Here is a 24,085-nt window from a genome sequence, read left to right as displayed (position 1 = left end):
CATTGTCTGAAAAGGTCTCTGAGTGTACCTGCGTCCGTGTAGCTGCAGAACGCATCTCTCTGATATTGGCAGTGGCTGGTTGCCAGGCAACAGCAGCAAACAGCTCTGCAGAAGGTTAATGTGATGGCAGACGGATCGTGTGTGTGTGTGTGTGTGTATGCTATGCCAGAATGCACAGCTCATCAATCAATATCTCCTCCAATGGCTGAGCAGCTCCATTCAGACTGTCAATCACTCCATCAATCAGCGAGCGCACTGCTCACATGGTGGTTGGGCGGACGTCCGAACTGTCATTAGATATTCCCTCAATCAAGCTGAGTCGAGGAGCCGGTCTGTGCTCCTCGAGGCGAGGCGCTCGAATCCGTCCACCATGTGATGTCTTCATCAGGCCGAGTGCAAGGAGGGCAGTGTGGTCAGGGTGATGGCCTGTATTATATACTGCAGGTCCAGGCAGCCCTTCTAATGAGTGAATCCTCTTTAACCCTCTGGGGTCTGTGAACTCGTTCATGCTGCAAATTCGATGTTTCTATATCTGCTTGTGTATATTTGTGATGATCCAGCGCAGAAATCCGCTTCAAACGTTTCCGGAATCTGTAGAGTCGCCCTTTCCATTCCATCTTATCACGAGATCATACGAGACTCACATCCGGAGTTATGAAGAATACATGCAAAAATCGAGATCCCAGAGGGTTAACACTTGTATAATCTCCATAGAAAAGCCTTGACCAATAGAATGGGACACTCTGGAGAACCCACACATGAGACCAAGGTCACCATGTCTAGTGCCAAGTGTGGACTAGAAGGGCATGAAGACCCCAGCATTGGGATGTGGAGCACTGGAACTGCGTTCTCTGGAGGGATGGAGTCCAATACCTTTGTGATCCAGAACTGATCCAACATCAGTACCTGACCTCACTAATGTTCAATCAAATCCTCACAGCAATGTTCAACATCTAGTGTAAAGCCTTCCCAGAAGAGTAGAGGCTGTTACTGCAGCAAAGGGGGAAGAACTCACTATTGATGAGCAGGTATAAAATGTTGGACAAGACAGCTCAAACACGCTTGGAGGAGAACACTTACCGCCAGTAATGTTACATCAGCCAACAGACACTCACAGTGGCCACCACTGCACTAAGTGATGGTGGGAGAGCAAGAACCACCCTACCCACCCAGAGAGCAAGGCCAAGTGAGATCTCTTGGGCTGAAGCATCACCAGGGATCAAACTCTTGATCTCCTGTTAATGGGGTCAGATTCAGGAGCCTAGATTTGTTTCCTGTGCAGCAGCCGGTAACAAATAAACAAGATATCCTCATGTATTTGCAGACTGGTATTACTTGTTTCCTGTTTCCTAAGGATCTGTTTTTGTTGTAGCTCCATTTTCCCTCGCCTGTCTGTACACATCAACGGTCAACAGCCAGTTTGCATGTCAGTCAAATGGCCATTTCCTGTCAAAGTAGGCATTTCTTGAGCATTGAAACCTACTTAACTTTCTGGAAATAGGCAGAGGTCTGACTTGGAAGACTATATTTCTGCAGCCTTTTGTGTTTAGCAGAAACACTGCTGTCTGGATCCTCCTCCTGCACTGTGTTTTTTCACCGCCATGTTGTTTCATTGCTAATGGCAGAGTGACAGTTTGAGTGCCGATTAGTGGACATTTCAGTTGATGCAGCCACTAATATGTTCTGATGTCAAGGAGCTTTGTCCAGTATGGCTGTTATTTGCTAGTCTGCAGGACCCCCCACTACAGGCCATAATGAACTGTTACATGTTACCAAGGTTGTCAGCCTAAATTTGTGTGTTTTCTGATTTGACAGGCTAATTTGGGATTTTTTTACTGACGTCTCCGATTTCAGTCTTAAAAAGTGGGCTCCCGAGTGGCGCAACCATCTAAGCGTTGGCCCCATCATCAGGAGATTGCAAGTTCGATCCCTGGTGATGCTACAGCCATCTGCGGCCGGAAGGCCAAGAGAGCACAATCATCCTCGCTCTCTGGGTGGGTAGGATGCCCCCCTTCTCCCCCCATCACTCTGTTAGCTGACGTAACAGATCTGGCGGTTGGCGCTTTCCTCAGAGCGTGTTCGGCTGTCCAGTGACGTTGCGTGAACAGCAGTTCGAAAAAGATGCAGTGGTGCTTCACAGGACTTGGAGAAAGCCTGTGCTAGGCTTCACCCGTCCTAGCATGATGGTGTCGTGTGATTGGGTCCTAACCAGTGGGTGGAATTGGAGACGACTAAATTGGGGAGAAAATGGGGGGAAAAAAGTGTGCTCCTGGGGACTGGGTTGCAGAACCTTCCAGCTCGACCCCTTTATTGTAGCTGTTCCTCTGACAGTGTGGAGGTGTTCGGTATCTCTAATAGCCTTGATTAAGTGGTTTCTGACTCTGTATGATGCACTATTTTCTATAAACATGGACTAAAGTATGTTGTGTATCCAAAAACTTTACACTGTAAAAGTGAAAGAATACTCAAGACACCTTTTGGGGGTGCCACACTGGCGGAACCTTTTCAGTGGACGTAGGTGCTCACCGGACCCATTTGGTCACTCAAAGAACCTGCTAGTTCTTAGCAGTTGGACTTTGAGGAAAGCCTAAAAAGGTGAGGGTTCTTTAGGCCAATAAGTTCTTCGAGGAACACCCAAAGATGCTCATTCAAAAGAAAAGGCTTCCTTCGGCATCAGAGCTGAAACGTGGTACTTGATGGAACCCAGTGAGGTAGTTAAAACTTCCTGGAGGCACTTGTAGACGATCTATGGTTCCTCCAGTAACCCCATTATATGGAAGGTTTTGTCTTGAGTGCCTTGCTATCCCATTTGCTGCTGTAGCACTGTGAATTTCCCCTTTGTGGGACTAATAAAGGATTGTCTTATCTTGAGGAGCAACGGTTCTATATAGAACCATGAACACTCAAAGAAGCATTTCCATGCTTAAATGATTCTCTGCATGGTGAAATGGTTCCAATTGATGGAGAATGTGCTGTATATGGTTCTATATGGCAACAAAAAATATTCTTCTAGTGTTACAAGCTTGACATCATAACAATAGCAGAACCCTTTTTGGTGCAACATAGAACCATTTTCAAAAAGGTTCTATAATTAACCACGTACAACACATTCTTCATCAATCTGAAGAACAATTTCATCATGCAAAGAACCTTTTAAGCATGCAAAAGGTTCTTGGAGTGTTCCTGGCTCTATACTGAGCCATTGTCTTTACTAAAGAACCCATTGAAGAACCATCTTTTTTAAGAGTGTAGGAGTATCTATGTTGGAGCCTGAATTGTTTTCCTAGTTTAGTCCATGTTTATTGATATCAGTGTGTAAAACAGTGTTGGAAACCACGTAAGGAAGTCTATTAGAGATTACTGAACACAGTGTGTGATGTTTTAGCCATGCTAATTGGTGCACTATTACCTGTTAGCTACATTAGCCTCATAGCTCCTGGAAAATGGAATCATGACTTGGTTGATCAGCTACATCTGAGTTAAGAGGAAAACTGGCAGAACCAGCGCTTTAAGCCCTGTTCTTTGTTGTTTATTTGGTTTAGTCCTGTTTGCGATTGTGCTTCGGTCTGTATTAAACCCCTGCAATGGACTTGGACTATGACTTTGCGCCAATAAACACACCACACGCTTGCGTTCTGCTTCCCTGCCTGGTGCGTTACAGTCAGTCTCTGCCTGAACTGCATGACCTGCATCATGCCAGGCTGGTTAGGTGACTCATTAGGAGAAAATGAAGGCCTTGTATTTCAAACGACCTCTCCTGCCCCAGAGCAGGACGTTTATACCAGTTGGGAAAACTAGCCGATAGTATTGCCTGGAAATCAATGCTGCTTAAGATATGACAGACCGTTCTCCATCCAAGGACGCTCCACTGAGCTGTTATTGCAGGAGAGCGAGATGGAGGCATGTTTCGTTGTTGTAGTGTTTCTGCCGTTTAAAACCAGTGGACAGTGGCTCGGGGGGCTTTTCTCTCATTTTATTAAAGTCATGTCTCCACAGCCCCTGGGGGGATTTAGGATGGCAGGCACTTTATCTCAACAGCAAAGCATGTCAGCAAATATAAACAGGAGGGTAAATGTAGGATATAGGAGAAGAGATAAAAATGACGATGTATGTTATGTAACGAGGTTTTATTCAAAATATATTTGTAAAAACAAAAACAATTGCATACATTTAGGGAGCTTTGGAAATAATTAAAAGAACTTTAAAATTTCTCAAACATCAGTTTTTGCTGGGAATTAGCACCAAGCATCATTATCTCATTATGGCCTGATTAAGCGGCAAATAATTTTGTAATTTTGTGACATCCACTCAGAAATGTTGTGACATCCACTGAGAAATTTAGCTATGTCCACTGAGAATTGCCTGCTGACAGAGTCTTGACGTCCAGAGGGAATAGAAATGCATGACTGCGGGATTTCCTGATCATTTTTCCTACGTGTAGCAGAAAAGAAGCGGCCCTATAACAGAACTTTGAGGAACTCCAAAGGAGTTTTAGATGAATTATTTCTTAATGCAACAAGAAACGGCCCTGTTTGTCCATTATGATTTAAACCATCATCAAGCTGTGCTTGAGAGGCCTATCCAGCTTTTAAGTGGATGAATCGACTTGATCAACTGATCACCTGGATCGAATGATGCACTAAGATCCAGATCCACAATCAAGATGTTTGATACATCCTTCATCCTCCTCCTCATCCCTCCTCATTGTCTGTTTTGTGCATTTGGGTGTTCAGCGGTGTCCGAAATCATAAAATATCCCCAAAATGTTCCCTGATGATAAAATACTCGAGTGTTTTAAGTGTTTCAGCAGCAAATGGGCATAATGTCTCTTTTTACGCTCATTTTGCCACCATCTCTTTTATCTCTTAGATATATTTTCCATCTTCCTAACACGCACACGCACAGACCTACCACTCACCTGCTCCCGCTCACTCTCGGATATTAGGTCTGAAGGGCAGAGAGCTTTTAACTTCCATTCTATTTTTGTGTCTTCCCCCCCCCATTCCCCTTTTCCCTCTCTTTTCTTTGCTCGTGATGTAAAAAGCCTGCGAGAGAGAGCTTTCTTAGATGGAATTTTGCCTGAAATTCACTCCTCCCTGCGTCCACCGTCATTTCATTTCATTCCTTTCAGGCCGAATAAGTTAAAACGGTAACTAGCTTAACTCGATTTGCGCCAGTATTTCAGAGCTTGCTCTGCGTCATGGTAAAAGACGTGCTCGAGCTGATTGGTCGTATTGTGTTAGTGGACGTGTCGGCCGTGGCTCCGGGTGTAAGGCGTCAATCAGTATTCGCAGTATGTGGATTTAAGGTTGTATTGTTTAAGCTCCTAAAAGCAGTGATCAGCTTTAAGCCCACCCCCCCAACCCAGCCCATAAAACCCACCTGCTCTGTATGCATATGACACACTTACAACAGCCATTAGCAGCCAAAGAGAGAGCTATAAAAACGCACCGCGCATTAAAGCTGCTTATTATAGACTGTTCTTAACCCATGCGAGTCTAGAGGCATTGTTGTTTTGATATACAATCTGCATCATTTCTATATTAATAAAGTACATTAGGCTAAAAAAGACACAAAATATGTTGCATAAACATTTTTGCCAGATGTCAGTAAACTGACTGGGTATTCCGGGTTGTTACTATAACGATAACATGATGGCAACTACATCATAAATTGTGTAATTATGTACTTTGAAAAAGCTATTTCAATGCACAATTCATTGCATAGTTAAAAGTCATTATTGTTTATTTCTTTATTTATTTTGCTATACATGCATGATTTGCATTACATATTAATGGTCATATGCAAACATTAGGGCACCATTTGTCAAATTACACGTTGATATTCTAAATAAAAAAGAAGTTAAGGTCTTAAAGTCTTAAGTTCACAACTAGGAAAATAGGTAGAAAGAGCCTAGCAAGCTCTCCTATTGGTTAGGGCTTCAGGAGCTGGACTGAAGGCCTTAGACATTCATTTTGATTTACAATGGGACCATTTTAGTGATGAAAAGAAGCGTCACTCTAGTCCTTCTGGAAGCTCTAGATACATCACTGACTTTGAATATGAGCCATCGTCTAAGCAGTGTTCCGGTTAGTTGTTAGGAATGGAAAACAGTGGCGGCAGCTCTATGTCAGGACTCTTTACTGAATCACTGTAAAACTGATACATACAAGCTCAAGTATACGCTAATGTCTTTTATAAGCTTTAAATAAAACATATAGAATGTCTTTTACATGCTTGTTTGGATGGCATGTGCATCAGCAATAGTATTAGAAATCCTATAGGGGGGGATAGCAGAAACTTTATCATAACATTAGCATTATCATAAAAGTTTGGTCTTTTAAGGCCTAACTCTAATTGTCACAGTTCACCACTGTATGGAGCTCCATCCAGTACCTTTGGGATGTGCTGGAGTGATCCAGAACTAGTCGTCCAACATCAGTACCTGAACTCACTAACACTCAAATCCTCACAGCAATGTTCCAACATCTAGTGTAAAGCCTTCCCAGAAGAGTAGAGGCTGTTACTGCAGCAAAGAGGGACAAACTCCCTGTTCATACCCTTCATTTCAAAAGAGACGCTGCAGTCTTTTGGCCAGATAGTGCACAACAAAGGCCATAAACCATCTAGTTCAAAATACAGTAAACTATGCAAACAGTAAGTAGTAGAGAGCAGAACAATAGAGAATAAATCCTTAGCAACAGTAACACTGTACAACCCCAATTCCAAAAAAATTGGGATGCTGTGTAAAATGTAAATAAATGTAGCAATGATTTCTGGAAGTGGTCCTGAGTCCATGCAGTGATTTCCAGTACAGAATCAGGCCTGTTTTGAATGCAGTGCTGCCTGAGGGCCCGAAGATCATAAGCATCCAATACTGACCGTCGGCTTTGTCCCTGGCGTACAGGGATTTCTCCAGATTGTCTGTATTTTTTGATGATGTTATGTACTGTAGATGGTGGAATATCCAAAGTCTTCATAATTTTACGTTGAGGAACTTTTTTCTGAAATTGTTCCACAATTTTTAGACACAGTTTTTCACAGGTTGGTGAACCTCTGCCCATCTTTGCCTCTGAGGGACTCTGCCTCTCTAAAATGCTCTTTTTATACCCAGTCATGTGAGGTAGTTGCAAGTTGCTCCTCCAGCTGTTTTTTATCAGTATCACTTACTTTTACAGCCTTTTGTTGCCCCTGTCCCAATTTTTTTTGAGATGTGTTGCTGCCATCAAGTTCTATGAGTTTATGTTTTTCATGAAATGACAAAACGTCTCACTTTCAACATCTGAATTTTTGGAATTTTGGCTGTAGATGTATTATTTTCGTTGACGTGGTTGAAAAGTGCTGTTAGTCCTTGTGTGTTTATTCTCTGGTTTTATTGTGAATGGTTTTCAGGAGTTTTTTTACTGTGGAAAGCCCTTTGGCCTCAGTGTCTTACTGTCTAACTCCCGCGCTCTCCTCCTGCAGGCTTTCTGAGCACTGGAGATCAGTCGGCTAAAGGGAATTACGGCCTGCTGGATCAGATCCAGGCTCTGCGCTGGCTCAATGAGAATATCGGCCATTTCGGGGGCGACCAGGAGAGGATCACTATCTTCGGCTCCGGCGCCGGGGCGTCCTGCGTCAACCTGCTTATCCTGTCCCATCACTCTGAGGGTAAGAGCCTTCATCATCATCATCATCATCAAAAACCATGCTCCGATTAGAACTTTCACCATTGTCGTTTCCATTTGCAAGGTTTTATGCTAAAACTTTTAGAGGTGATGATGATTTTAGGTGATAATATCTTACAAATATCCAAATATATGGATCATTTTACTAAATTAAGCCACTTATCCTCCTGGGATGTGGGAGGGATGCTAGAGCCTATCCCAGCGGTCATTGGGCAGAACGCAGGAAACACCCTGAACAGTTCGCCAGTCCATCACAGGGCAGACAGACAGACATACACAATCACACCTAGGGGCAACTTAGTATCTCCAACTAGCCTGACCTTATGCCTTTGGACTGTGGGAGGAAACCCACGCAGACCTGGGGAGAACATGTAAACTCCACACAGAAATGACCCTGGTCGCCCAGCCGGGGAATCAAACCCTGTTCCTTTCACAGCGCTGCCCACTGCGCCACCCCTATAGAAGTTAAGTAAAAAAAAATGAACACAACTAATTATACAGGCCTTAGATATTTACAGTGATTATGTTCTGATCTACTTAAACCCAAAGCATTAATAGAGACAGTAATGAGCTAAATATATAGATGCTTTCTATTGGGAGGTGTCTGTCCCAAACCCCAACCCCTAAATTTACACTAATGAAAATTATACACAGATTTTTAGGTTTTTTTAATGTTGTTTTGTGAAATATATTTTTCTTTTTTTCAAAGTGACATTGAAAGATTTAGATTTGTCATGAATTTAGTGGATAAATAAAAATGCAAGTCCACGTTTTCAAATCACCACCGAAACACAAAGAGTTTTTGTCTGTAGGCGGAGCCTTATTACAGCCACGCCCCTGCGTTTCAGAGCAGGAAGTGAGGCTGCATCCCTGTCCCTCTTAGCCACATGCTGAGCACTTAGATCCCATTGTTTTAAAGTAAGTCTGAAAATCAGTGTGGAACATTCAGGATCGTCATATTTTCTGCAGTTCAGTACTTTTTGTGTTTTAATGAAAAAGTAATTCATTATTTTAAGTGTGAACAGCTGTTCAAAGCTGTGTTTGCTGGTCATGTACTGGCTGTGTGTTTGAGCTAAAATTGTCACAGAAACAGTCACGACTGAAACATTCGGTCAGTTTTGGAAGTGACAAAATGAAATGTTCATTCTTTTATTTTAATAAAATAAACGTAATGAAGGTATAGGGTCACTCAGAGCAAAAGGATTTTAGTCTAAAGTCCAAAATCAGTTAAAAAACCGAAATGACTTTGAAGCAGTTCAGCAGAGTGATTTATGGGTAAGAGTGGTTAAAGAGAGTCTGAAGAGGGTTAATGGCAGCGCTGGTTTAACACGGTGCTGTAATGAGGGTAAAGCGATCACGCCTGAGTCCCGCTCAGTTAGGGAAACGTGATGAGGCTGTGTGTCAGCAAGACTGATGTATGACACGTTGGGGTGTGTATGCGTGTGTGTGTGTGTGTGTGTGTGTGTGTGTGTGTGTGTGTGTGTGTGTGTGTGAGGCTGATTTATCGTGTTATGATGAGATCACACAGGCGGCTGAGTTTGATACGGCTTTATAATGAGAAGTGCATGATAAATATGGATGTGTGTGAGACAGATTCGTAATGAGGAGCATGTAAATATGTGTGTGTGTGTGTGTGTGTGTGTGTGTGTGTGTGTGTGTGTGGAGAGAAAGAGAGAGAGAGAGAGAGAGAGAGAATGGTGCAGAAGCGTTCAGCTGCAGCTGAGCTGACTCTTAATTGATTTCATAGGGATAGGAGCAAAAGGGGGGGCAGAGTAGTGCACTGTGCGTAAGAGAGAGAGAGAGAGAGGGAGAGAGAGAGTTGGGGGGGCAGCGTTTAATAATTAATCTCAGAATCTTCAGATGGGGGACATGAAGGCACTTTACATAACGCCAGCGCTGCATGTAGATGGCCTGCCATCCTGAGCCGATGCCAACAATGATGCCAGCTCGAAAGTGGGTACAGCTGGCCCAGGCCGTCCATACTGCCGCCCTGTAGAACCCACGCCAACATTTTCACTCTACAGTTCATCCTACACATCTTAAAGGGCCCATATCATGAATAAAAGAGCTGAATTTCCTCACTTTTAAAAAAATAAGAGCTAAAATCAGAGCATACTGTTGTACCACTGCGAATGCAGTATGGTGAATGAGACATAACACAACTCACTGTTTCTGTGATGTCACAAAAACGATTCATTTACATATCCACCCATTCAGCCTACAGCAGTTTAGCTCTGCCCATTCACACAGGTTCTGTGGAGTGTTTCAGCCTGGGCTGCTAAGTGAATGGGTTAGCCAACCAGAATAGAGCTGATTTACATGTATCATTCACTATACAGTCAGTATATGGAAACTTAGCGGTTCGTTGTTTTTGTGATGTCATAAAAATGATTCATTTACATATCCGCCTATACAGCCTACAGCAGTTTAGCCCCGCCCCTTCACCCTGGTTGTGTGGAGTGTTTCAGACTGCTTTCTGAATAGGTTAGCCAATTAGAACAGAGCTCATTTACATATATCTTAAAGGTACAGTAACAAAAACTGCGTGATTAATTGTAAGAGATAAAGAGAGGTTGGAAAATGGTCATATGAAAATGAATTATGGCTATTTTTGGTACATTTTGGTACAGAAAAATTACTAAAAATGTACGCTGTGGGCCCTTTAAAGGCAAAAATGAAATCTCTTTACTAAAATAGGAGCTGAAATAAGAGCAAATCTGCAAAGCTTCAAAGTGTATCATTTTCTGTACAGTCTGTATATGGAAACTAAGCAGTTCATTGTTTTTGTGATGTCACAAAAACGATTTATTTACATATCTGCCTATTCAGCTGACAGGAGTTTATCTCCACCCATTCACACTGGTTATATGGAGAGTTTCAGTCTGGACTGCTTTTTGAGTTGGTTAGCCAACCACAACAGAGCTCATTTACATATGTCTTAAATATTCAATAACAAAAAAATCCTGTTTAATTCTAAGGGATAAAGAGAGGTTGGAAAATGGTCATGTGAAAATGAATTATGGCTATTTTTTCATACAAAAAACCACACATATGTTCATAAAAATTCCAAAAAAATGATGGCTGTGGGCCCTTTAAAGGCAAAATTAAATCTCTTTACTGAAATAGGAGCTGAAATAAGAGCAGACTGGTAAAACTTCAAGGCATATCTTTCACTGTACAGTCTATATATGTAAACTAAGCAGTTTATTGTTTTTATGATGTCACAACAATGATTGATTGACAATTGGGCGGAGCTAAACTGCAGCAGGCTAAATAGGCAGATAGCCAAAAACAATGGATTCAAAAGCAGCTTAATTTCTATGAATTCATTTTATGGGGTTTGGAATATTTCACGTTTTTGAAACAATAATATACAAATATTGGCCAGATTTACAGAATATTTACATTTGTCCCCTACACCAAATACAGTCAATCAGCCAAAACACACTTGGTGTCTTAAGTTTAATTCTATGCTGAAAAGTACAGACAGAAATCATTCTTCAGTATGAATGCTACTGTTTTAGCTGTGCTAATGTACTTATGTACATTGTACTAGATAACAGTGTGTCAGGAACCATATAATCACGACTATTAGAGATACTGAACAGCACCACACAGTTTAAGGTGGCTGTGAGATGATTTAGATGATTTAGGCCTGTCATGCTAATTGGTGTACATAAGCTTCCATTACTTGTTATCTACATTAGCCTCATAACTAACATGCCTTGGCTGATAAGTGGGAAGCTTTTTCACCAAACTATCGCTTTAATTTCCCTCAGTGTCCATCACATGTGCAGTAGTATCATGCGCCTCTGGCCTTTATGATCTGAATCCAGTCACTGGCTCATAGTCATGTGAAAGTAATTCATTTAGTCACTGATTGCGACGCTACCAGCCGAAGGCACCCAGTGGTGATGACCCCATCATGTGCGGGATATTTAAAAGGGAATTTGCGGCTGGACCCTGATATAGCCCTATTAAAATAAAAGCACTCAGCATAGAAAGTGCCTCATTATGTGTGCCGTTTTCCTCAGGACTGTTCCAGAGGGCCATCGCCCAAAGCGGCTCGGCAATCTCCAGCTGGTCCGTTAACTACCGGCCGCTCGACTACACCAAGATCCTGGCCAAGAAGGTGAGCTGAGGGGTGGGCAGTGTGGTGTGTTTTCTTTACGATTAATTTATACATTTATCGCATGCAATTCAGTTCAAGTTTATTGTCGTTAATAGTGTTATATCGATCCGATCCAGCAGAGGCACCATAAACACGATTCGTCCTCAACCTGTAGTTCAAATGCGGTTGTTTCTTAACCTGTAGTTCATTTTCTAAAGTGGAAAAATTAAAATAATTTCTGCAGCCTTGATGTTTTGACTTTGTTTGAGCTAGCCATGTTTCGTGTAAACAAATGTGTAAACTGTGAGAGTGCAGCTATTACAATTTAAGTCTGTTTGCCGTCGTTTACTGCGAGCGTCACGCCGCCAAAACCGTTTTTTTTTTCACTCGCGAGTCACATCTGAACAAAAAACGAAAGTGTCACGGAAAACCTTAACAGCATGTTCAAAACTGAGAGAAAGGATCAGCTACTCCGTGCACATTACAGTAAACTGAATTCATACTACATTCACAACACTATGAAATTGCTATTTCACATACTGTTGTGTGCAAAAGTTTTGGCACCCCAGGTCAAATCACATGCTTTGTTGATTTTCTAAGTGTAAATAGGTGAACACGTCCTCTACGGAGAACACACTGCTGTACATTTTACTATACAGTTATTGTTTATTTGCTGAATTTAACATATTGGGATGAAAATAAGTACCATAAAATGTGGCCTGTGCAAAAATTATGGCACATTTCATTTTGTATATTTACATATTTTAATGTGTTAATTTCCATAAAATATCACATTTCAATTTGTTCTCCGCACTGGATGTGTTGACTTATTTACACTTAGAAAATCAAAAAAACATGTCATTTGATGTGTTCAAACTTTTGTATATGACTGTATGTAGTCCACAAAAACAACTATGCACATATTAAAAGTGATTTTACTGTTTTATTTTAAAGTAACTGGTAGCTAAATCATGAAGTCAATAACACAATGTTAAACACAACATAAAATGGTTATTTTAAAAAGTATACAAAGAAAAAGAAACATATCAGACCAGAATGTCACATTACTGACATGAAAAATGCAATTTTACTGTAGTATTAATAAGCACACTAGCATATCTTAATGTTGTGGGGTTGTGTTATATATGGATCAAATCAGAGGGCAATAAAACTGGAAAATCCTTCGTCATTATTCATATACATAAGCAGAGTATAAGGAAATGCATTCAGTTCTCAGATAAATGACAATTTGTGCAGTACTGCAGTAGCATTTAAAGGGGAATTCCACCAATTGTTAAAAATTTCTTCATAACTGAACAGTTGAGATGTAAACAGTCATTCAGAGTGGTTTGGTGTGAAACGCTCTGTTCTAAAGAGCCAGAATTGTTCTCAGTGGTCGTGATTGGAACCAGACGTCCACTTCTAAAAGCTACTTGATGTCTGAGACATTGTTTATGATAGTTTTGCTATAATGTTTTGTCCTAAAATCCATTCATAGTGGAGGGATACATGCAGGGCGTTGTGAGGCAACATAGTCCCCAATTTTTATTTTATTTTTTTTCAGATTTATCACTGAACGTTACAAATGAAACAGACGTGTTTAGGTTCACTGGTGGTTTCGGTTGTAAATAAAATAGCTGTATTTGTTTTGCAGACATTGCGAATCTAAACCATTTCATTTTACAAATGAAAAATTGGTGGAATTCCCCTTACACATACAGTATCACAGTGGTAGCTGTTATCCTTACATAATACATGATGCACAGTTGTTATTCATTTATGATCCATATGATCAGTGCAGAACAGAACAACTGCTCTCAGAAAACACAGATTTATTGAGGCTATAAGCAACAACAGCCACTGCATAGTAACTAAATGGACAGCAGCTCATTATAATCTTCTCCTTCTGTATCGTGATGTTCTGTTTTTGCCATATCGTCCACTCTCAGGTGGGCTGCAGCTACAGCGACACGGCCGACCTGGTGGACTGTCTGCGGAGGAAGAGTTTTCGGGAGCTGGTGGATCAGGACATCCAGCCGGCGCGATATCACATCGCCTTCGGACCCGTGGTGGACGGAGACGTGGTGCCAGACGACCCCGAAATCCTCATGCAGCAGGTTTGACATCAGCCGCTCTGTATTTACTGACTCTGTAACCTTTAACTCTCACCAGTCTATAGTTTTAATGGTCACTCTGCAGTACATTTCATCTACTGTACATAATTATTTTTATATGCAATTATGCAACAGTTACTTCTGACAGTCTGATTGGTTGAAAAACATTCTAAGAGCACAGTTTCTCACCTCTCTCTCTCCTTCCACTGACTGCCGGTTGCCGGGCAACAACAATAGTCGCTGGTGGCGGAGCTAATTTTTTTGCCAGTGTTACAAGACGCATACTTAAAGGATTGTTTAGGGCTTCTTTGCTTACGTTTCTTTACTGCAAACAAATCTGAAACCTTAGTTACATAATTAATTACTTAGTCAACTACATAATTAACTCTATAAGGCTTATTATTTTGTTTATCATCAGTACTTACTATGATTTATTTAGTATCTGCTATGAATTATTAAATTTTTTAAGGAATTATTCAGAAGCTACTATGAATTATTCAGTATCTATTATGAATATTTCAGTACCTACTATGATGATTTCAGTGTCTGCTATGAACTATTCAGTATCAACTATGCATTTTTCAGTGCCTACTATGATTATTTTAGCATCTGCTATGAATTATTTAGGATATACTATGAATTATTCAGAATCTACATTAAATTATTCAGTAACAACTATAAAATATTCACAATCTACATTGAATTATTCAGTATCTACTATGAATTATTCAGTATATAATCTGTAAGTTATGTCATTTTAAGAGTGAGAAAGTGAAATGTGGACACTCTTACAGACCCTTAGCATTTAAGGCGATTAACCCTCAAAAGTATTCAATTTACAACACTTAATCATTTATTAATAACATCCATAATGAATTACATTTACATGTGATACACATTCTTTTTTGACAGGTTTGAGTCTGCACTTCTGAATTTTTTGTTTTGTTTCAGAATCAAAAAAAGGACAGTGTCAAAAATGTAAAGGATGTTTTCTATCAGATTCAAACCATAATAAAAGATCTCCTCTTCTGCTAACGAACACAGACGAGCTACGGGGTTGAAAGATTAGAATCTGCACTTTCAACACAATTTCTCCACTACTGTCAATGAGAAATAACTGATGTACAATTTCAGCGCGAGTTCTTGTTATAAATGTGTCTTTTATGGATCTAAACGCATCAGCGTGCAGCAGGAGAGCCTGCAGTTTAGTCTGAATGTGTGATTTGCTCTGTGTTTGCTCGGCTCATTTGAATGCCTGAAGGTGCCTTTGCTATTTTGACTCGAGGCATTTTTTAGTGTCATACTGAAGTTTTCCATACAGTGTCTGGTAACTGGGTCGTTGTCTGGGATGCATATGTGTCGTCCATACGCATGTTTGACTGCAGGCGCTGTTCATGTGCACAGTGTTGTGGTTAACAATATCTGGGTCATTATTTCTAATTCATATATGTTATCTATGTACAGATGACCGGAGGCAGTGTTGAAGAGTGTGATCAGGGACAGGACAGAATGAAGATTTAGGAACACTTTATTTTATGGCCGCCTACACACAGGCTTCATAACACATGCATTAGCATTGAATGATGTAGTGACACGAGTATTAGTATAAAAGTAAAAAATATTTAAAATATCTGCGTAACTCAGTGTGTGAGATGTAAACAGAGAGATTCAGAGTGGTTTGGTGTGAAATGGTTCAGATGTCTTTACAGTGGTGGTGATAGGAACCAGGGGTCGCCATGACTACAACACAAATATAGACATTTTATTTACTATCCAGAACCACCAGTGAACCTACACGAGTCTTCTGAGTTTATATGGAATGTTGATGATGGTAAAATAGTGATAAATCTGAAATAATACGTTTTCTTTGGGGACTATTTTGCCTCACAGTGCCCTGAATATTGTGTATCCCTCCACCATGAATGAATTTTAAGGCCAAAATCTTCTCAAAACTATCATAAAACAGTGTATCAGTCATCCGGCGAATTCATCCAGTGAATTCATAACCATTTCATGTAGTAACTTTCTGTGAGGAGCTTTTAGAGGTGGACGTCTGGTTTCTATCACTGCCACTGTGAACAGTTCTGACTCAGTAAGTTTCTCTAGAACAGAGCGTTTCACACCAAACCACTCTAACTAAGTTTGTTTACATCTTAACCAGTTTATTATACCGAAATTTTGAACAATCAGTGAAACTCTCCTTGGAACTAGTTACTACACCTCTCTGCTTTTTAACAAGATGCTAATCATACACGGTAGATGGAAAAATAAAACTGTGAAATGGTATGATTGGGGGTTTTTACATCATTAAAGGGGACTACTGTGCTTTTTGGGGTTTTTCTCTTTCCTTTAGTGTGTTATGTATCTTTTTGTTCATGTAAACGTTCTACAAAGCTCAGCGTTCCCTCCAGAGGGAGAAACTCTGTCCAACAAAACCCACTTTTCCCAGCTGCCTGAAACACCTTGTTGGAATTCCGGCCCTTTTCCTTTGTTACAAGATGACATCATCACGTAACACAGTCCTTAGTACCTGCCTACCGGTGAGCTCAGCTCCCTCACACTGCGCACAGCGGCTACTGGAGGAGGAGGAGTGTGTTCAGTGCTGTAGCATGTAGAGAAGACGCTGACCGGACTTTCATAAACCACTCTGGATCAAACTGATACGGCAGAACCGACGCCGCTGGAGAAACAACCACAGTGGAGTTACAGCTGCTCAGAAGAGAAGAGTCTGTCTGCAGACTGCAGGACAGGGGTGGAACATGGAGGGGCGGAACCGCTCTGAAAGATGACCAGTCAGAACAGAGTGGGCGAGCTGACCAATCGGGGCACACTGGGCTCATTGGCAGGCGGGGCTTAAAGACACAGGAGCTCTAACAGAGCGTTTCAGACAGAGTGTAAAAAGAGATGTACAGTATGAGGAAAATAATGTGTTTTTGAAACACTGAAGTGTAAATCTGTTGTAGTAGAGCCAAAAATATAGTCATGAACACTGATAATGAGCATAAAAGGTCCTCTTTAAATTGAGAAATGGCCCCGTCCTCAGCTGTGATGCTGCAGTGTGCTGTAGTGTAAATTATCTGTGTTGTCTACAGGGAGAGTTCCTGAACTATGACATCTTGCTGGGGGTGAATCAAGGTGAAGGGCTGAAGTTTGTGGACGATAGCGAGGGAGAGGACGGCATCTCCGCTGCCTCGTTCGACTACACCATTTCCAATTTTGTGGACAACCTCTACGGATACCCAGACGGTGCGCATCCTTCACAGACATACAGGCGTAATTGCCTTTGCACAGTCATTCTCATCTATAGTTACTTCAAGAATGTGTAGAAAATATTACATTTTATTACAACCATGCAGACAGAATAATATAATTAACTGCACTCATACTCTGAGCACCACTTGGAAAGATTCTAACTTTGAGATTTTCAGTCTGGCAAAGAATGCAGATATGCAAATGAGACAAAACTCCTGATGATCCCAGTTAATTATATGGTAATTATATTAGCATTAGGGAAAATGCAAGCTATGGTAAAGGCCTTGTAACCCTCTGTAATGTGGAACTGAATTTAGATCACACCATTAGCGATTATTCTGCAAACAGTAATAGCTTGTCAGTATTAACAGTCTCATCTAGGCTAATTGAGTTGCATCCTATCAGAACCTGAAGCGATGTTTTGTCAGAACATCAAATTTGTACAATTTCTCCCTTTATCATAAATGTTATCCATCAGCCAAGAGTGTCTGAAGTTTGCTTTATAGCTTTAGCACTGGAGCTACAAGGCTAATGTAGCTATAATGCATGAGTTCAGCTGTTTTTAGCTATACTAAGGCTCTTTAGTCCATGTTTATACATGACAGTGTGTCCTACAGTGTCAGAAACCACATCCTGTACCTCCACGTAGTTTGTGTGATAAGGCATGCAGTTAGCACCATGCTAATTGGTGGGGTATTAGCTTTACTTGTTAGCTACATTAGCCTCATAACTCCAGTGCTAAAACAGAAGAAGCAAACTTGTCTTGGCTGATATACAACATTGGGGATGATGGGAAGAAAATTTCAGAGTGCCGCTTTAAAAGTCCAATCCATTCCTTTCATTACGTCCTTCTCTCCTTCTCTTTCTTCCCTCAGGTAAAGACATTCTGCGCGAAACCATAAAGTTCATGTACACGGACTGGGCTGACCGGGATAACGGTGACATGCGGCGGAAAACGCTGCTCGCGCTTTTCACCGACCACCAGTGGGTGGCGCCGGCAGTAGCCACGGCAAAGCTGCATGCAGAATTCCAGTCTCCGGTTTATTTCTATACCTTCCACCACCACTGCCAGACGGAGGCGCGGCCGGAGTGGGCCGACGCGGCGCACGGTGACGAGATCCCCTACGTGTTCGGGGTGCCCATGGTGGGGGCCACCGACCTCTTCCCCTGCAACTTCTCCAAAAACGACGTAATGCTCAGCGCCGTCGTCATGACCTACTGGACCAACTTCGCCAAAACTGGGTCAGTCTACTCTCTACTCGAGCTTCTACTCAGGAAATCCCAGATGAGTCTCTTTTCCCATCTATGTCCAAATAAATTTAGTATGATGATCAAAAATGCCACAGAACTTGTTCTGGTTGGTGTAAAGCAGAGGTGACCACTGCCTTGTGGTGGGACTAGGACCTCTGACGAAACTGGTCCTACTCATCATAAATCAAAGTGTGGTTTGATTGATTCATCTGTCATCAATTATGCTGGTAGGTATTCTAATGTGAATGGCCTTCAGTTCAGCTCCTGAAGTCCTAACCAATCGGAGAGCTCACTTGGCTTTATCTACGTGGATACCACAGAGTATGCAGCGACACAATACTTCAGGAGCTTAAAGGTGCAGTGTGTAAGATTTAGTGGCATCTAGTGGTGAGGTTGGAGATTGCAACTGGCTGAATCCCCGTCCCTCACCCCTCCCTTTCCAAGCGTGTAGTAGAACCTACGTTGGCCATCAGGTTTTCTGCTATTGCCTGTCCTGATTTCGTTTTGCAGCCACTGACTTCTTCTTTCTGCACAGGTGGTTCTTTAAGGGTTCTTGAGTAAAGATAATGGTTCTATGTAGAACCATCAACACTCACAGAACCCTTCGCATGATTAAAGCGTTCTTTGCATCGTGAAAGGGTTCTTCAGATTGATGGAGAATGTACTGTAGATGGTTCTAAATAGAACCTTTTTGATAAGAGTTCTATATAAAGAACCCGTGAAGAACTATCATTTTTAATTGTGTACATCTTAGCTGCAACGCCACCAAATTCAAGCTGCCTCTTCAGCGTAAAAACGCGAAAGGCGCCCTCTAGAGCATCAGTGTCTGGATTGGCCGCTCTGGGCTACTGTAGAAACATGGCGGCGGCAGCCTCTGTTGGAAGAGGAGCCGCTCCCTATGTAGATATGAAGGGCTCGTTCTAAGTTAACGAGAACACAACGATTCATAGTTACAGGTGATTATACTCTAACGAGAACATGTTTGTATAAAATAAGTCCCTCTAAATCTTACACACTGCACCTTTAAATACAAACATAAATTCAGTTATGATTCTTTCAAATACAAATATAAAATAAATGAAACTAAAAATTCCAGACATGTATTTTTTTATTGCCTGAAATTAACAAAAGATTGGAATTACACGGCTCAAAACAGCCGATACTGATCCATTAAATCTCAATCGGCACTGACACTGACTCAGCCTCAGATCGCGTCAGGACGTCACTGCTTCTCGCAGCTGTGATCCAGCCTCCATTACGGCTGTGTCGAAACGCTCCAAACTCTAACGGGGCTAAATATTCAGATCAGATTTGTTTTTCCAGCTTTACCTGATCGGATTTACGCGTTTAGTCACACCATCAGCATTTGCTGTTCAGCCGAAACGGCTGCGTTGGTGTATTTGAACGTGTTCCAAATCAGAATAGAAGTGATCTGTTTGGATGCTACCTTTTGATGTTTGGACTTCAAAGAAAAGATCAAATCAGTACTGGATGTGGGAGAAAGATCAGATTTGACTGTATGCGTAAACAAAGCTTTAAAAAACTCAGTGTTAATGCACATATTAAGCGACTGTTGGTTTCAAAAGAGTTATATGTCAGAGAAACATACAGTTCAGTCTGCTCCTACACAGAGTGTTCGGGAATCTGAGCGTCATCATTTATATATACATTTATATTTACATGATGTAAATATGACTGTAAACATCCTGCAGTTTAACTCTGCATATTTGACCTCGTGTATCTTTTGAATTAACTTCATTTAATGATTTACTTTTTCTATGCGCAGTTTATTCTACTGATCAACTCTGTCTCTTAATATCTGCTAGGGGGCGTAACGGTTCTCCGAATCCACGGTTCGGTTCAAACCCCCATTTTTCAGCCGTGGTTTAGTTCAGACCTCGTTATTTTCTGTTTGAGTTTTGCTGTGGGGGGACACACTGAAAAAAAATGGTTCTTCAAGGGTTCATAAGTAAAGAAAATGGTTCTATATAGAACCATGAACTATCTGAAAGGGTTTTTTGAGACATGAAATTGTTCTTCAGATTGATGGGGAACGTGTGTTATATCATTCTTTATTGAACCTTTTTGAAAAGGGTTCTATAAAGCACCAAAAATGGTCATCATAACAATAGGAGAACCCATTTTGGTACTATGTAGAACCCTTTTCAAACAGGTTCTGTATAGAACCATCTAAAGAACATTCTTAGGAACCCTTTCAAGATGCAAAGAACCCTTTAATCATGCAGTGGGTTCCTTGATTGTTCATGGATCTATATAGAACCATTTTCTTTACTAAAGAACCCTTGAAGAACCAGCTTTTTTAAGCATGTACTAATTAACTCTGTCTCTTAATATATACTTGGGGCGTTGGTTTCAAACCTCCATTTCTGAGCCGTAGTTTGGTTCAGACCTCGTTGTTTTCTGTTTCTTTTGTTTAGGGTGGGGTGGGGAGGGTGCACACTTGAAAAAGATGGTTCTTCAAGGGTTTTTAGTAAAGAAAATGGTTCTATATAGAACCATGAACACACTTACATTCTCCAGATTGATGGAGAATGTGTTTTATATCATTCTTTATAGAACCTTTTAGAAAAGGGTTCTATATAGCACCAAAAAGGTTCTTTTATTGTTACAGCCTTGACATCATAACAATAGAAGAACCCATTTTGGTGCTATGTAGAACCCTTTTCAAAAAGGTTCTGTATAGAACCACCTTAAGCACATTCTTAGGAACCCTTTCAAGATGCAAAGAACTGGGCGTAAGGATTCTCCAAATATACAGTTCAGTTCAAACCTCGATGTTGAGCTGTGGTTTGATTCAGACCTTTTTTTTGTTGTTGTTTTTTCTTTTTGTTGTGGGGTGCCTAAGAAAAAACAAGGAAAAATTTTAGAATTTTATTATTTATTAATTATTAAATCACCAACAATTTGTAAGACTGAAGAAAAGAACGCAAAAAAATAAAGCATACGTCTCGCCCTAACTTTACACAGAATCATAATTTTGTGAATTACATGTGTTAAAGTGTTAACTGTGCAGTGAAAAATGAGTTTTGGTACATTAGTAACGTAATGAAGGCTCAACAGAAGCGGTGGCGGTTGGGGTGGGGGGGGTTGGGTGGGGGTACGAGACCATGAACGTTTGTATCATGGTTTCGGTCTCGGTTTCAGAATCACTTCACCACTAATATATACAGTCCTCTGCAAAAGTCTTAGGAAGTCGTTCCTGTCCAGAGAAAACCACGTATCTCCATTTTTGTCGATTTTTATTTTTCTACATCATTTCAACACATCAGGTGTCCTTTATGTCATGTGAAAGTTTCTTTGGACAGCGACAAATACAAGTAAACATAAATACAGTAAAAAGTAACAAGACTTTCTTGTTCTCAAAAACGTAGTTGATCTTCTGAACATTGAGAACAAAGTGTGGTTCCAGATTTCTCCCTGACAGCCACAGCTATCGCAGACTTTTAAACTCCACCTGATTTAACATAATGAAGTATTGATTAGCCAAAGCAGGTATTGGATGATTTCTACAAATCCTGGGCTGCCATGAGGAAAATGAACACATGAAATCGCTGCTTATTTTTTTTTCATATTTTTGGATTCATTCTAATATTCATCTTTTCCTGAGCAAATAAATACTTAATGCTTATTTAAACAGCTTTTTCAATCTAGTTTTCTCAGATGGTTAAAACTTTTGCACAAGACTGTACATGCTTGTTTTTCTCACTCTTCCCTCATCTTTTCTTTCAGTGATCCGAACATTCCGGTGCCGCAGGACACCAAGTTCATCCACACTAAGCCCAACCGCTTTGAGGAGGTCATCTGGACCAAGTTCAGCTCCAAGGACAAGCAGTACCTGCACATCGGCCTGAAGCCTCGCGTCCGCGACAACTACCGTGCCAATAAGGTGGCCTTCTGGCTGGAGCTGGTCCCTCACCTGCACACGCTGCATGAAGAAATCGTCAACTCCATCACCACCCGCCTGCCGCCCGGAGGAGGCGGGGGTGGGTCCCACCGGCCCGGCCGGAAGGGTCCGGTGCAGGGTCCGGGGACACGATCCACGAGGCATCCGGTGGTGTCCACTTACCCTCCGGATTCAGATCCGGAAGGTTCGGAACGTCCTCGCTTTTCTCCGTTTCCAGAAGCCACTCGGGATTATTCGACTGAGCTGAGCGTGACGGTTGCCGTGGGAGCATCACTGCTTTTCCTCAATGTCCTGGCCTTCGCTGCCCTCTACTACAAGCGCGACAAGCGGCACGAGCTCCTCCAGCGCAGGCATCGTCGTCTTTCTCCTCAACGTGGTGCCGGAGGCCCCGGGGCGGGCATCGCGGGCATAGCGGGCATAGCGGGTATGGCTCCGCCCCACAACGACCTGGCACTGAGCCAGGAGGAGGAGCTAATGTCCCTCCAGATGAAGCAACAAAGGGTAGAGCTGGACCACGGCACCCCCTTGGCGCCGCGCGGTCTGCACGGTGACCTAGAGCCCCTGCGCCCACCTGTGTGCCCGCCGGACTACACACTGGCGCTGCGGCGGGCGCCCGAGGACGTGCCGCTAATGACGGCCAATGCCCTCTCTATGATGCCCAGCACCATCACCGGCATGCAGCCCCTCCATGCCTTCAACACTTACCCCCCCGCACCAGCCCCCAGCTCCAGCCACAGCAACAACGCCCTGCCCCACCAGCACTCCACCACACGCGTATAGTAGTAGCGCCTCCAGGAAGGGGGCCAAGCACTTCGACCTTTGCGAACTCGGCACCCCGTATGTTCGGAAAATATGAAAGAGTGTTTTCTATTTGTTCGCGCTGAGTTTGTTCTGATTTGTGCTGCTATAGAAAATCCTAATGCTGGCGCATTTCTTCAGGAATTAATATTACGTTTTATGACCAGTGATGTCACTCAGTACCCTGTCAGCAAAATAGTCTGGATCGTTGGTGCTAGATTCGTGCTGGGATCATTTTTGAGAAATTATACATAACGTTTTATGACCTGTGACGTCACTCGGCATCCCCTCAAAAAATAGTCAGGATCGCTTTGTTACGCTCTTAAAAAAGATGGTTCTTCAAGGGTTCTTTAGTAAAGAAAATGGTTCTATATAGAACCATGAACACCCAAAGAACCCTTTGCATGATTAAAGTGCTCTTTGCATCATGTAAGGCTTCGTCAGACTGATGGAGAATGTGTTGTGTATGGTTTAATATAGTTTTTGACTCTATAAAGCACCCAAAGATGTTCTTCTATTGTTATGGTGTCAAGTTTGTAACAATAGTAGAACCCTTTTGGGTGCTATATAGAATCTTTTTCAAAAATCTTTCTATAGCACATCCATGCACATTTTCCATCAATCCGTAGAACCCTTTCATGATACAAAGAACCCTTTAATCATGCAAAGGGTTCTTTGGATGTACATGGTTCTATATAGAATCGCTAAAGAGCCCTTGAAGCACCATCTTTTTTAAGAGTGTAGGAAGAACACACAAATTGGCATGTGATCATAATGTGGAGGTTCTTTAGGCCTATGAAAGGTTCTTTATTCCGCAAATCTCTTTTTCAAACATGGTTCTTTAGGGAAGCAAAAATGGCTCTTCAAAGAACCCATTGTGGCAAGAGCGTAGGTATGTTCTGAACTCATTAATGTCCAAAATGGTCTGCTAACATTTGTACTATCAAAAGAAACATTTGTGCTACTT

The 24,085-nt window shown here is 41.7% G+C and overlaps 1 protein-coding gene across 5 annotated transcripts in view; it reads left to right on the top strand.

The window, feature by feature from the left end:
* nlgn2b (neuroligin 2b) overlaps positions 1–23,169 on the top strand; it is a 93,636-nt gene extending 70,467 nt beyond the window's left edge. For all 5 annotated transcript variants that reach the window (XM_036595353.1, XM_036595356.1, XM_036595354.1 and 2 more), the window contains 6 exons: positions 7,465–7,650; positions 11,702–11,799; positions 13,728–13,895; positions 16,985–17,138; positions 18,020–18,386; positions 22,146–23,169. In XM_036595353.1, the coding sequence (XP_036451246.1) occupies positions 7,465–7,650; positions 11,702–11,799; positions 13,728–13,895; positions 16,985–17,138; positions 18,020–18,386; positions 22,146–23,100 (1,928 nt within the window). In that variant the 3' untranslated portion in view covers positions 23,101–23,169. The remainder of the gene's footprint in view (positions 1–7,464; positions 7,651–11,701; positions 11,800–13,727; positions 13,896–16,984; positions 17,139–18,019; positions 18,387–22,145) is intronic.
* Positions 23,170–24,085: the final 916 nt, after the last annotated feature.

The sequence above is a fragment of the Colossoma macropomum genome, unplaced genomic scaffold, assembly GCF_904425465.1.
Source record: "Colossoma macropomum unplaced genomic scaffold, Colossoma_macropomum, whole genome shotgun sequence".
Lineage (NCBI taxonomy): Eukaryota > Metazoa > Chordata > Actinopteri > Characiformes > Serrasalmidae > Colossoma > Colossoma macropomum.
This window is presented reverse-complemented; position numbering and strand designations above follow the sequence as displayed.